This window comes from Felis catus, chromosome B4, assembly GCF_018350175.1.
Source record: "Felis catus isolate Fca126 chromosome B4, F.catus_Fca126_mat1.0, whole genome shotgun sequence".
Taxonomy (NCBI): domain Eukaryota; kingdom Metazoa; phylum Chordata; class Mammalia; order Carnivora; family Felidae; genus Felis; species Felis catus.
Window position 1 is genome coordinate 41,555,199 of NC_058374.1, and position 13,350 is coordinate 41,568,548.

At 50.9% G+C, this 13,350-nt stretch overlaps 1 protein-coding gene across 3 annotated transcripts in view; it reads right to left on the minus strand.

Annotated features, from left to right (window-relative positions):
* The window catches only part of SCNN1A (sodium channel epithelial 1 subunit alpha), a 25,974-nt gene continuing 12,624 nt past the window's right edge, over positions 1–13,350 (minus strand). For all 3 annotated transcript variants that reach the window (XM_045061290.1, XM_019834404.3, XM_003988358.6), the window contains 11 exons: positions 10,748–11,015; positions 9,713–9,903; positions 5,813–5,916; positions 5,263–5,426; positions 4,749–4,847; positions 4,398–4,515; positions 1,451–1,529; positions 1,293–1,350; positions 1,045–1,100; positions 831–906; positions 1–469 (listed from right to left, as the gene is read on the minus strand). In XM_045061290.1, the coding sequence (XP_044917225.1) occupies positions 101–469; positions 831–906; positions 1,045–1,100; positions 1,293–1,350; positions 1,451–1,529; positions 4,398–4,515; positions 4,749–4,847; positions 5,263–5,426; positions 5,813–5,916; positions 9,713–9,903; positions 10,748–11,015 (1,582 nt within the window). In that variant the 3' untranslated portion in view covers positions 1–100. The remainder of the gene's footprint in view (positions 470–830; positions 907–1,044; positions 1,101–1,292; positions 1,351–1,450; positions 1,530–4,397; positions 4,516–4,748; positions 4,848–5,262; positions 5,427–5,812; positions 5,917–9,712; positions 9,904–10,747; positions 11,016–13,350) is intronic.

Sequence of the window (13,350 nt, forward strand, 5' to 3'; positions counted from 1 at the left end):
TGAGAGGAAGTCCCAAGACATTCTTTAATCCTGCCAAGCCTGCTCCCCTCCCACCAGGGGAAGCGCCTGCCTTGGGAGGGGAGGGCACTTTCCTTCCCTCTCAAGGCTCCCCCAGAGTATAGGCAGAGGAGCTGGCCTCCACCAAGTTGGATGGAGATGGGCAGGGACCCAGAGTGGCATAGGCAGGCGGAGGGGCCATCAAGGCCGGGGAGGTAGCAGGGCCTGGTGGGGATGTGGAGTGGGGGCAGAAATGGGACGGGAGGGAGGAAGCTGGAGTGGAGGCCACTTCCTGGGCACCCCTGCCCCCTCGGCCTGGAGACCAGTATCGGCTTCGGAACCTCCGGAGCAGCATGAGGAACGTGATGACCAGGAGGTCAAAGATGAGTTCAGCCATCTCCACCACAGACAGCACCGAGGAGCCGAACCACAGGCTCCACTGGCTGCCCAGGTTGGACAGGAGAGTGGCCATCTGTGAGGGAGAAAGGCACATTGATCACTGGGGCAGAGGGCCCTGGGTGGGCTCTAGAAGAAGAGCCCCATCCCTCCCTCCCTGAGGTCCTCCCTCACCCCTTTCAGCCTCCTGGTGGTCTCCTGGACCCCTTCTGTCCTAGTCATACCCATCTGGCGCATCCTTCCCCCCCCCAACCACACCCAAAGACTTCATTCCCCAGCCAAGCTCCCCTTCTTCCAACCTCTGCAACCTCACCTTCGCCCCCCCTTTCCTTGGTCCCCTGCCCTCAAGGCCCGAAACTTCCGGCCCCACAGAGGCACCCCCTTGTTTTCTCTGGCAGACACCCACCAAGATCTCCAAGAGAACTGCAAGGACATACCGTGACAGAGGGAGACTCAGAATTGGTTTTGTAGTTCAGCTCCTTGAAGAAGATGTTGAGTTTGGCGACCCCATTTCTTTGGAGTCAGGGAGAAGGGAGGGAGAAATGGCAATGGGTTCACTTCTCAAACCCTTACAAACACCCTCCTCTCTTCCCAGATCAGTTTTCCCTCCCAAGGATTCGTCCCCCTCAGCTGGCTCAGGGTAGGACTGACCTTTTGTTGTTGATAGTATAATTGTTCTGTCGGGATAGCATCTGGAAGATCCAGTCCTAGAAAAGAATGGGGGTGTCAATGGGTCACCCCATACTCTTCAGGCTTACAGGGTGGGGGGTGGGATCAAACACATCCATACACACACATACACCCAGAAAAGACCACAGTGTTACACACACACACACACACACACACACACACACACACACATCCCCTCTCCCTCGTATCCTTCCCCTTCCCCACATTACCTGGGATGTCACTGAGGGCCATCGTGAGTAACCAGCAGAGAGCTGGTAGCTGGTCACACTGGGGATGGAGAAAGGAGCTCAGTGATGGGGGTGGGGTTCTCCCACCCAGCCAAGTGGCTGGCTGCCCAACCTGTGCCCCAGGGGAAGGGGACACTCACCTGCACGGCTTCCGGCACTTGGTGAAACACCCCAGGCGGTCTGAGGAAAAGGCATCCTGGAGCTTATAGTAACAGTAACCTGTGGGTGCAGAGAGATGCCCATTTCCCTAGGGCACCTCAACCTTCTGCACCCTGAACCCAAGAGGTCTCCCAAGATATGTGGGTTCCCACATCACAAGTAGCATTACAGTGATGTCTCCTGAGTGGCAACACCGAAAATGTTGAAAAAATGAAGCTACGTAAGGAAAAAAAACAAAAAACAAAAAACAACCCAGGACTCATCTATGTAAAGATGAGTAGGATATGGACAAAATTCTAAAATTCAAAAAGAGGGGTGCCTGGGTGGCTCAGTCACCTGAACATCTAGCTCACTGATTGATGGCTCGGGGTAATGGGACTGAACCCTGTTTAGGATTCTCCCTCTCTCTCTCCCTCTGCCCCTCTCCCCTACTCATACTCTCTCCCTCACGCTCTTTCTCTCTCTCTCTCTTTCTCTCTCTAAAATAAAAGTCAAAAGGAAAACTGGGAACAATTGTTATGGAAGAATCATGAGATTAAACCACAATGAGATGCACTTCACACCCACCAGGGTGGCTATTAAAAATAAATAAGTAAGTAAGTAAGTATTGGTGAGGATGTGAAGAAACTAGAATGCTCCTCTATTGCTCCTGGGAACATAAAATGGTGTGGCCACTTTGGAAGAGTCTGGCAGTTCCTCAAAATGTTGAGCACAGAGTTATGATATGACCCAGAAACTCCACTCCTAGGTATATACCCAAGAGAACTGAAAACATATGTTCACACACAAAATGGAAACAGGAAATAGAAACAACCCAAATGTCCATCCACTGATGAATGGATAAACACACGTGACGAATCTGTACAATGGAACATTATTCAGCCATAAAAACAAAGTACTGACAGATGCTACAAGCTGGATGAACTTTGAAAATGGTGTGCTAAAAAAAAGAAAAAAGAAAAGAAGAAGAAAATGCTGTGCTAAATACAAGAAGCCAGTCACAAAGGACCACAGATGATTCTATTTATATGAAATGCTCAGGACAGGCAAATCTGTAGAGACAGAAAGTAGATTAGTAGTTTCTGGGGGTGAGGTGGGGGGCTGTGGGTGCAGAGGATGGGAAGCTCAGAGAGTGCTGATGGGTAAGAAGTTTCTTTGTGGAGTGATGGAAATGTTCTAAAGTTGACCGGCCACTACTGTACAGCTCCGTGATTATACTGAAGACTAAAGCTATACTAAAATCAAATGGGTGAATTACTTGGGATAGAAATTATCTCAATTGAGTTGCTACCTAAAAAAAAAAGGGGGTGGGGAGAATGAGTCTATGGATCTCCCTTCTCCCCTATTCGCCAAGTTCTAAGTAAGTATGTTCTATTGTGTCATTCTTGTTACTTTTAGTTGCCTGGTCCAGAAGTCCTTCTCCATTTCTGACCCAAATCCCTCCATCTACGAGGGCTGGGGGTCTGGAACGGTGAAGCATGGGGAGCAGCTGGGTCCCTTCCTCTGGGGAGTAAACAGTCCTTGGGAGACTGTTCCTCTCCCCATCCCCACGGCTTCTCAGCCATCAGCATTGTTATTTTTCCTCTCACAGATCCTCAAACTCACAAGCACTTAGAAATCATTGTTTGGGGGCAGCGGGGAGCAGGGGGCAGGGAGTCCCTGCTCTGCACATCCTCCTCGTCCTCAGACATGACATCACGAATTCCCCCTGGGTCCCTGAGTGTCCCTCCAGCTCTGATGTGCTCTGACATAAGGTGGGAGAGATGGGAACCAAATGCAGGGCAGGGGAGAGAGCTGTGTGGAGCAGACCCAGGGAAGGGAGGAGGCAGGAAGATCCACAGGGACAGAACCAAGAGAGGCAGACACTATAACCCCTGGGGTCTGTCCCGTCCCCTCAGAGGTGTGGAGGTTCATCTCCTCCAGCAGTGGCCACCAGCAGAGGGAGAGCTGGGCCCAAGGGAGCCAGACAGGAGGACCCTCAGGTCACAGGCGCCAGTTGAGAGCCTGTGCACCAGGATTTCTAACCCTCTACTTTCCAGTTTCTTGTTTGGGATTTCCTTTCTCTCAGCTTCCTACCACAGAGCCTCCATGGGGCATAACTCTGCTATAGTGGAAAGGAACAGGGATCTGTCTACTCCTAATCCAAGATTAAAAAGGAGATCTCAGGGGTGCCTGGGTGGCTCAGTCGGTTAAGCATCCGACTTCGGCTCAGGTCATGATCTCACAGTTCGTGAGTTCAAGCCCCGTGTCGGGCTCTGTGCTGACAGCTCAGAGCCTGGAGCCTGCTTCACATTCTGTGTCTCCCTCTCTCTCTGCCCTTTCCCTGCTCATGCTGTGTCTCTCTCTGTCTCAAAAATAAATTAACATTAAAAAAAAAAAAAAGGAGATCTCAGCGCTCTCCAAACTTTTTTTGATTGTGCCCACCTGTAGGTAAAAAGGTCTTAAGTAACTCCAACATATGTATTTGATTTATAAATTACAAACTTGCTACTACAGAATTGATCCATTAAGTACATTATAAAACATATATAAAATGGAAGATGTTAGGAAATGAGATAGATACATCTAACTTCTAGTATTTTCTTCCTGCACCTGGTGAGCTGTCCTGTGCCTCGCCCGGCACCGGAAGAGTGAGACAGGGAAGCTACAGGCAGAGTGTGGAGTGAGCAAGGTTTTCTTCACGTGCTCCTCCTTCCTTCTGCTGCAGGTTATTTTTAAATGGGGCCTTTCTCTATAAACACACAGAAGCCAAAACCCAGAGAGAGAAGCCCGAGGGAGGAAGGGGATAGAGGGGAGAGATGGAGTGACAGGAAACGGAGGGGCTGGAGCGCAGGACAGAGGGAGAATGAGGGTCACAGAGGGTCTGAGAGGGAAGTCTGTGAGAGTCCTGGGGCAGAGGGGCCGGCCAGGGGCTCCCTGTGGTCTCACCCCAGGAATTATGCTTCCTGTAGTCACAGAACTCCGCGTTCTTGGGCAACGGATAGAAGATGTAGGCACAGCCACACTCCTTGATCATGCTGTCCTGGAAGCAGGAGTGGATACACACCTGGGGGACACAGGAGTGACAGGAAAGGGGGTTCAGGCTTGCTCTCCCCACACACAGCCCAAAAGAGGCAGGAAAGGGGAGGACAAACAATGCTCTTCACCATACTTGTACCCCTCTCTCCACCTGTCCCGTTTGCTCACACACACACACACACACACACACACCCCTCCAACTTGGACTGACCAACAGGGCAGGCCTGGGAGATGGTCGCCATAGAAACGGGCTGGTCTCACCTGCTGTGTATACTTGGTAACATAAAGGTTCTCCACGGGGACTTCACTGCCATTCTTGGTACAGTCACCATAGTCGCCCCCAAGTCTGTCCAGGGCTTCCTGCAAACCCCCACACACAAAGAAATCAGAGGTCAGAAGTCAGAGCAAATGGCCCAGACCTCTTCCTGAATTCTCCACCTTCCCTCAGGTCCAGGCCATTTGTATCTCGCACCTACCAGCCTCTCCTGTCTGCCTCACCATTTCAAAACACACCCCAGCAGCCCCCAACGCCCATCTGGGTGCTACTTTCAAGGACACTGGCTCCAGAGCACCCCCGGAACCCTAAGCACATCCTGAACCCTTCTCAGCACACTCACCCAAGGTTCCTCCTCAGGTCCCTACTTCTGCCAGCCCCTCGCCCCTAACTCTGCTTCTGAAGACGGCCACCTGCCTCAGGCCCACCCCACACGATCTCCCTCTATAGTCTTCTGGCTGGTGAGTCACCTCCCCTGCCATCTTCCCGGCCCTCTCTTGCCTTCCTCATACTGATGGAGGTCTCCACACCAGGCCTCAAGTTAAAGCCGCCATCGTCCATGAAGGCAGGCTCATCCTGCCCGTGCACCATTACCCTGGCCCCGGTCACTGTGGACAGCAGCGGGATGAAGTCATTCTGCTCTGTGCGCAGCGTCAGGGACAGACCTAGGGGTGCAGAGGGAGTGGAGTGGGGGAGGTCCTGGAGGAGTGTTGGGGGATGGAAAGCCCCTTGCACGCGCCTAGTTTCTAATGCTCCACAGAGGGCAAGGCCAAGAAGACCTACATAGGGATTTGGCAGCCCCCGGGCTGGATTCAGGGGTGGGCGCGAAGAACTGGGACAAGATTCCTATAACACCTGGAAAAGACTTTGTGGTACCCATGGGGGACAAAGAACAGAGAGGACTCCTTCCAGGATGCAGACGGGCACGTTGTGGGGAGGCCCAGAGGCACACAGCATGTCTAGGACATGAGCACAAGGTGGGTAACTGTGGGTGGGCAGGGCCGTGAGAAGTGCTGAGGCACAGGGATTGCGGAAATGAGGGCTTGCTCACCATTTTTGATCCCAGGCATGGAAGACATCCAGAGGTTAGAGTTGTTCTTGCCATTGAAAGTGTAGCAGTTCCCATATATCGGGTCGTGAAAGTGGGAGTAATTCCTATCCGGGAGAGAGAAAAAGTAGAGTCAAAAAAGAAAGTTGGGGGGTGGGTGGGTCAGAGAGAGCGGGACTTTCAGTGACCTTTGTTTCCTGATCACCTACTATGTGCTAGAAGCTTTCCCCATGTTCCCTCAGCCACTCCAACCAACAGCCTGTGAGTGCATCATCCCCACGTCACAGAAGAGGAAGCTAGGGCTCAGAGAGGTCAAGTAGCTGTCCAAGGTCACACCGTGATGACAAACTTGAGATTCAAACACAGGTCATCTACCTTCTAATGCAGTCTCCTCCCCACCAGGCCACCTGACCTCACTGGCCTTGTGACCTCTCTTGTGTCACTCTGTTGCATTACGAAGACTTTGGCAGTGTCCCTAGCTTCTCGTGAATCTAAATCTTAGTTCCCCATTTGGACTGTGATCTCCTTGAGGACAAGGGTCACATCTCCTTCATCTCTGTATCATCTCTGGGTTAACTGAATAGTTCTTGACCTACAGGCCCTACAGAAGATCATTAATAAACAGTGGTCGAATGAATAAAGTAGAGAAATGGAAGGGAACAGAGTTAGGGGAGACAGTGAGAGCAGTGGTGAACACAGAGCTGAGCGGAGGAAGGTCAGATCCCAGGACAGGTATGAGAGGGAGAGGGTTCTGGTGGGATGGCCTTGAGCAAGTCATTTTTTCTAAGCTTACTCTCATCTGTAAAACGAGGAGGCTGGAACTGGATGATCTGGAATATTCCACTGGCCTTGAAGAACAAAGGCCTAGAGATATGAAATACTGGTGCACATTCTAGGGAGTGCTAGGAAGCCAGCATTTCCAGAGCTAAGGCAGGATTCAGGGAGGGAGGAAAGAAGAGGCTACGGAAGTGAACAGAGGCCAGTCCTGAAGGGCCTGTAAGCCCAGCTCAGGGGGAGAGGGGACAGCCAGGTACGATGTGATGGACACACACCATGGACGGTATGCAGCAGGTGGAATCAACCGATTAGATGCAACAACATGGATGGATCTTAAAAACAGAGCTTAGGAAAACAAGAGGGGAAACGAGACATGACCACTTATATATCCATAGGAGAATATATGAGAAGCAATATAACGTGAGGGTTAAGAGCATAGACTCCAGAACTAAACTACCCATATTTGAACCCTAGCTTTAACAAGTATTAGCTGTGGGACCAACCACGTTACTTAATCTCTCCATGCTGTAGTTTCCCCATCTGTAAAATGGGGATAAGAACAGGACTTGCCTCACAGGGGTGCTGTGAGGTTGAAATTACACTTGGAAGGTGCCGAGCACTTAGTAAGAGCTGTATACATTTGCTCTTAAGGTTACAGGCATCCGTTAAGGTGGCTAAAGTGAAAAAGACAGTAGGGGCGCCTGGGTGGCTCAGTTGGCTGAGCGTCCAACTTCGGCTCAGGTCATGATCTCGCAGTTCGTGAGTTCGAGCCCCGCATCGGGCTCTGGTGCTGACAGCTCGGAGCCTGGAGCCTGCTTCGGATTCTGTGTCCCCCTTTCTCTCCACCCCACCCCTGCTTGTGCTCTGTCTCTGTCTTTCAAAAATGAATAAACATTAAAAAAAAAAAAAAAAGTAACAAGCGGAGGGTGGGGAGAATTTAGAACCCTCATATACCGCCCGGGGAATGTAAAATAGCACGGCCACTTGGAAAACCGTCTGAGAGTTGCTCAAAATATAGAATTACCACATGACCTAGGAATTCCACTCCCGGGTATATACATGAGAGAAATAAAAACATACATCCCTACAAAAACTGGTACGGGAATATTCTTAACAACATTACTCATGATAGCCAAGAAGTGGAAACAACCCAAATGTCTATCAACTGACGAACAGATAAATCAAAGGTGGGATATCCACACGATGGAATATTATCCAACCATAGAAAGAATGAAGTTCTGGCACATGTTGCAACATGGATGAGCGTTGAAAACATGATGCTAAGTGAAAGAAGTCGGGAACAAAGGCCGCATAGTGTAGGATTCCATTTCTACGAAGCACCCGCGATAGGCAATCCACGTAGATGGACACTAGATTCCTGGTTTCCAGGGCTGGGAGGAGGGGAGGGAATCGGGAGTGACCGCTAGGAGGTGTAGGGTTTCTTTTGGGGGTGAGGAAAATGTCCTAAAATTAGATAGGGCTTACACAATTCTGTGAATATGCTAAAAAATCACTGAATGGTATACATGTAAAGGATGACTTTTGTGGTGTGGGAACTGTATCTCAATCAAGCTGTCACTGGAGAAAAGATTACAGAGAGAAGGAGAAAGGATGACATGGGGAGGAGAGGGATGAGAAAGCCATGATAAGGAGCTTCACCTCGGTTCTGGAGGCCACAGGAGACAGTGGAGGATTTTGAGCAGGACTAACTGGAAGAGTTGCAGAATAATCAGAGGCTTTGGCGGCAGAAAGATAATGGGAGGTGAAGGGATTATAATAACCCAGGTGAGAAATGATGAGGCTCTGAGCTAAGGAAGTGACCTAACCGTCAAGACTGAGATGAACTACGGACTTTCCGTTGATGGGGAGGTAGGAGCATGGGGCTGGCAGAGCAAGAGGACTGGTGGGAAGGTGACAATTAGAGACACCCAGTGGCAGGGTGAGATGACTGGGGCCCAGGCCCTGCTACTGTCTCATTTCCCAGCAGGCAGCTCCTGTCTTCAAACAAACAAGAAGATTGGAGACAACAACAAAATCCTATGCTGACCAGAGTGTGTGCACCAGGTGAGGGTGGGGCAGAAGCAGGTGACACCTGGCCCTGCTGCCATTCTGCAGCGATGGGGGGGGGGGGGGGAAGGGCCCCTAGAGAGTGGAGAGGCTGCCTCAGCACCCTGCCCGAAAAGGTGAAAACCAAGGAGAAGTAGGAGGGGAAGGGTGGGGTAGGAGGGGCCAGAGGCTACAGCCTCAGAGAACTGCCCAGCTGCCATGACCTCTTGGCAAGGACATTGTGACTGGATCTATAGCAGAGGGAATGCCTGGCGGGCACTGCAGTTGAGTGGGAAGGATCCTTAGCTAGCTAGGGCTGGCCTGGTGGCCTAGGGCAAGTCACATTCACCTGTTCCGTTCACGAGCAACAGAGACCCATTTTTCACTGCAGTTTACAAAATGCCCTCCCGCGGATCTCATGAACGTGGAGACGGGTGTTATCAACATCTTCATCACTTGAGTAAAAGTGCCAGAAGGGCACGGATTATATACATTGCCCTGTTTGATGTGTCCCAAATGCCTAAAACGATGACTGGCACACAGCCCAGACAGTAAAAAGTATTTGTCTGAATACACAATGAATTAATCTCATTTTCCCCGCATTTTACAGAGAAACAGTCTCTGAAGAGTGATGTGAAATGCCCAGAGTCACCTGGCCGGAAAGTTACAGAGCCAGAGCAGTGACTCAGGTCCCCTCCTTCATTCAACCCATGCTATTTCCTCCAAACCACTGCTGTCCACCTCATCTGAGAAGATGACCTTCCGGGCACCTGTGAGTTTGGTGCTAGTGACAGAGGGGCCTTCGAAAGATGGAGAACCATGCTTCCAGCCATTGGATTCTCAAAGCCAGACCTCAACCACAGCCTTCCCAGGGCAGCGCATTAGACTGCCTCACTCAGACCCAGCCCTGCAGGATAATCCATGGGGCAGAAGTTTAGACCTGAGGTCAGTGCGTCCCCTCCTCCCTGCAGGCATATATTTAGCCCAAAGGCCTTTCCTGGGTGCTGCCCATCTGAGCCTCAGGCTGACTTCAGAAAGAAGACTCCGTGGAGAGCACAGAGCCAGGCAGGAGGGACTCACGCCTGATTGCAGGAGGCCTGGTTGAAGCGACAGGCAAAGATGAAGTTGTCCAGCATGTCCTCCTCTGAGGATGGAGAAGTGTCCCGCAGTCGAGAAAGAATGTTGATGTAGTGGAAACGGTACCACTCCCTCACTGCATCCACCCCTGACGAGTACGTCTGGTAAAAGCAGTCCGATTTGTTCCGGTTGCACTAAACACAGAGAGCATCAGAGGATCAGCAGCAGGGGACAGGCGGCAGGGCAGACTAACGTCAAAGAATGAGTGGTCTGAGGTCCTGAGGACTGGGGTGGGGAGCCAAGAGTGCAGAAGAACAGAAGGCAGAAGTTGAAGCCCGGAAGAGAGTGGACCAGGAGAGCCTAGGCTTAAGGGAGCAGTTGGCCAAGGAGACCAGGAGCTGTGGTCCCAAGTGTGGGTCATTTATACAGCCTCTGCAAGACGGTGGAGCAAGGATTCATCTCCCCACTTTACTGATGGGAAGACGGAGGAATCCAGAGGCTTGCCCTAGCGACTGAGCTAGGACTGGAACTCAGGTCTCCTGGTTGCGCGGTCCACTCTCCCCAAAGGGGGCCTCTCTTCTTCCCTCTGCTCCTCTCCCGCTTCCACTTACTCTCCCTTTTATTTTTTATTAAAACAATTTTTTTAAGTCTCTCATTTTACTGATTCCTTATTCTCTATCTCAGGCAGGCAGAGCCCCAGTTCCCTGCCATACAGGAGGGTCCCAAGGGAGTCCCGACCAGTGGGGGGCTGACGATTCAGAAAGGTGCTTTTTCCGCCACAGATTTGACTTCCAGACGTTTAAACCCTCCCACAGAGGCCCCAGCGAGGAGACCCCCACAAGCTGGCGTTCAGAGAGATGTTATTTAGTTACGTATTTTGCCAGCAGGCCGACGAGGTCCCGCCTCCCGTCGCTAGGCAACAAAGGCGGGGTCCGGAAAGGGAGTGCTGTCGGGGAGTGGGCAGAACCGGAGGGTCCGGGCAACCAGGAGGGGCGGGACCCGAAGGCCGGGGGCGGGGCCCCCGGGGGCGGGGCTTACCAACTGGAAGCCGACCTTCCAGTCCTTCCTGTTCACTTGGGGGTTATTGTCCCGCACGCTGGAGGCGGCGCTGCGGACTCCGCGGGCCCCGGGGGGCGGGGCCGGGGCCCACAGGCGCTGCAGGGGGTGCGGCCAGGGCTCCCGCAAGTCGCGACGACCGCGGGGGTGGGTCCCCAGGGTGCTGGAGGAGTTGTATTTGTACAGGTCGTAGAGCGTCTGCTCTGTGATGCGGTCCAGCTCCTCCAGCTCCTCTTTAATTTGCGTGTACCTGGAAGGGGCGATGGGAAGAGGGTCGGATTTGGGGGGCGGCTTCGCGCTAGTCCCTGGCCCTTCAGGGCCTCGGTTTCCTCGCCAGAAACCGGTGAGGTCGGTCCATCCTGGAAAAGCCTGCAGGGAATAACTCTGGTGTCTCCAAGGCTCTCTCGGAGGGATGGGGACGTGAGGGTGTAGACTGGTTTTCCACGGGGTTAGTGGAGGCGACTATGAGCCCCGGCGGTGACGGCATTTATTACGGCCTGTTTATCAGAAGGGAGAGGCGGAGGCTCCTGTCGGTGAGGCCCTCTCCTCCCACTCGCCCTGGCCGCGAAGGGAACCCGGAACTCGTCTGCCCTTTTCCAAGACGGGAGAGGGTGTGGCCGCGGCCTTCGCCCACAAGCTCCCTCAGACCCAGGGAGCAGGTCAACCCACCCTGGCCTCCTCCGGCAAGGGTGGCCTTTGGCTCTGTCTGCCGCCTGGCACCTTCTAAATTAGGGGTGCTTAACTGCACTTCTAGAATTTCCCCAGGAACTTTAAAACTACAGATGCTGCACACGGCCCCTCCCCATCAAAGACTCAGTTTTAATGAGATGGGTGGGGCCCAAACACCATAAGTTAAACGCTGTCCAGTATAAATCATCACATTCCTTCTCAGCACAGGCATTGTTACCCGCTCCGTCATGAAAGTCCATAGTAGCAGCGCCGTAGGGACAGAATCTACCAAAACAAAACAAACACACCTAGAACTAATACATTCAACAAGGTTGTAGCGTACAAAACCACTGTACAAAAATTAATTGTATTTCTACATAATAACAACAAAAAAATGGAAAATTACATCACAAAAACCACCATATTAAATAGCATAAACAACATCAAATACCAGGAATGAATTTAATGAAAGAGGCAAGAGTTTTACACCGAAAATCATGCGGAGAGAACTCAAAAACCAAAATAGAGAGTTACATGAGTTCCTGGGTCTGGAACTCTGTATAGTTAAGATGTATCCCAAATTGGTCGTTTGATTCAACACAATCCCTATCAACATTTCAGCACACATTTTGAAGAAACTGATGGGCTGATTTAAGACGTATGTGGAAATGTAAAGAATGTAGAGTGGTCAAAGCAATTTTGTTTGTAAGTTTATTTTTAAGTAATCTCTACACCCAACATGGGGCTTGAACTGATGACCCTGAGATCAAGAGTCACATGTTCTTCTGACTGAGCCAGCCAGGTGCCCCTCAAAACAATTTTGGAAAAGAGCAAAATTGAAGTACTTAGTTCTACCTGACTTCAAACTCACTATAAAGCCACAGTCATCAAAACAGTGTAGTGCTTATGTAAGGACAGACAGTAGATCGATGGAACAGAATAAAGTCCAGATATATACTCACACGTATACAGTCAACTGAGTTTTGACCAAAACACCAATTCAATTCAATGGGGAAAATCATTTTTTTAAACAGAGTATGCTCTATTGAAAAAGGAAAAAAAACAAAAACAAAAAAAAGAAACTCAACCTCCACCTCAGTTTCTACACAAAAATTAAGTCAGTTTGAATCACAGACCTAAACATAAAATTCAGAACCAGAAAGATTCTAGAGGAAAACATCAAAGATATCTTCATGACCTTGAGGTAGGCAGTATTTTTTGCAATAAGTATCTAAGGAAGAACTTATTGTGAAATATAAAGACTTTTTACAAATTGGCAATAAAAAGACAGGTTGTTTAGGGGCTCCTGGGTGGCTCAGTCAGGGTTGAGTGGCTGCATATTAGTTTCGGCTCAGGTCATGATCCCAGGGTCATGGGATCAAGCCCTGAGTCAGGCCCATGTGGGCCGTCCCCCCAGCCCTCCCCTCTGCTTGGAGCATGGAGTCTGCTTAGGATTCTCTATTGTTCTCCCTCTGCCCCTGCTCTCTCTCTAAAATAAGGGAGCACCTGGGTGGCTCAGTCGGTTAAGCTTCGGACTTCAGCTCAGGTCATGATCTCACGGTTCATGGGTTCGAGCCCTGTGTTGGGCTCTTGCTCAGAGCCTGGAGCCTGCTTCAGATGCTGTGTCTCCCTCTCTCTCTGCCTCTCCCTCGCTCACGCTCTCAAAAATAAATAAATGCAAAAAAAAAATTTTTTTAAATGCACCAAAAGATAGACAGTCACTAAACACAGGAAATGTGCTCAACATAATTAGCCTTCAGAAAAACGCAAATTAAAACCATAATGATCAGGGTGCCTGGGTGGCTCAGTCGGTTAAGCGTCCAACCAGCTCAGGTCACGATCTCGCGGTGTGTGAGTTCGAGCCCCACATCGGGCTCTGGGCCGACAGCTCAGAGCCTGGAGCCTGCTTCGGATTC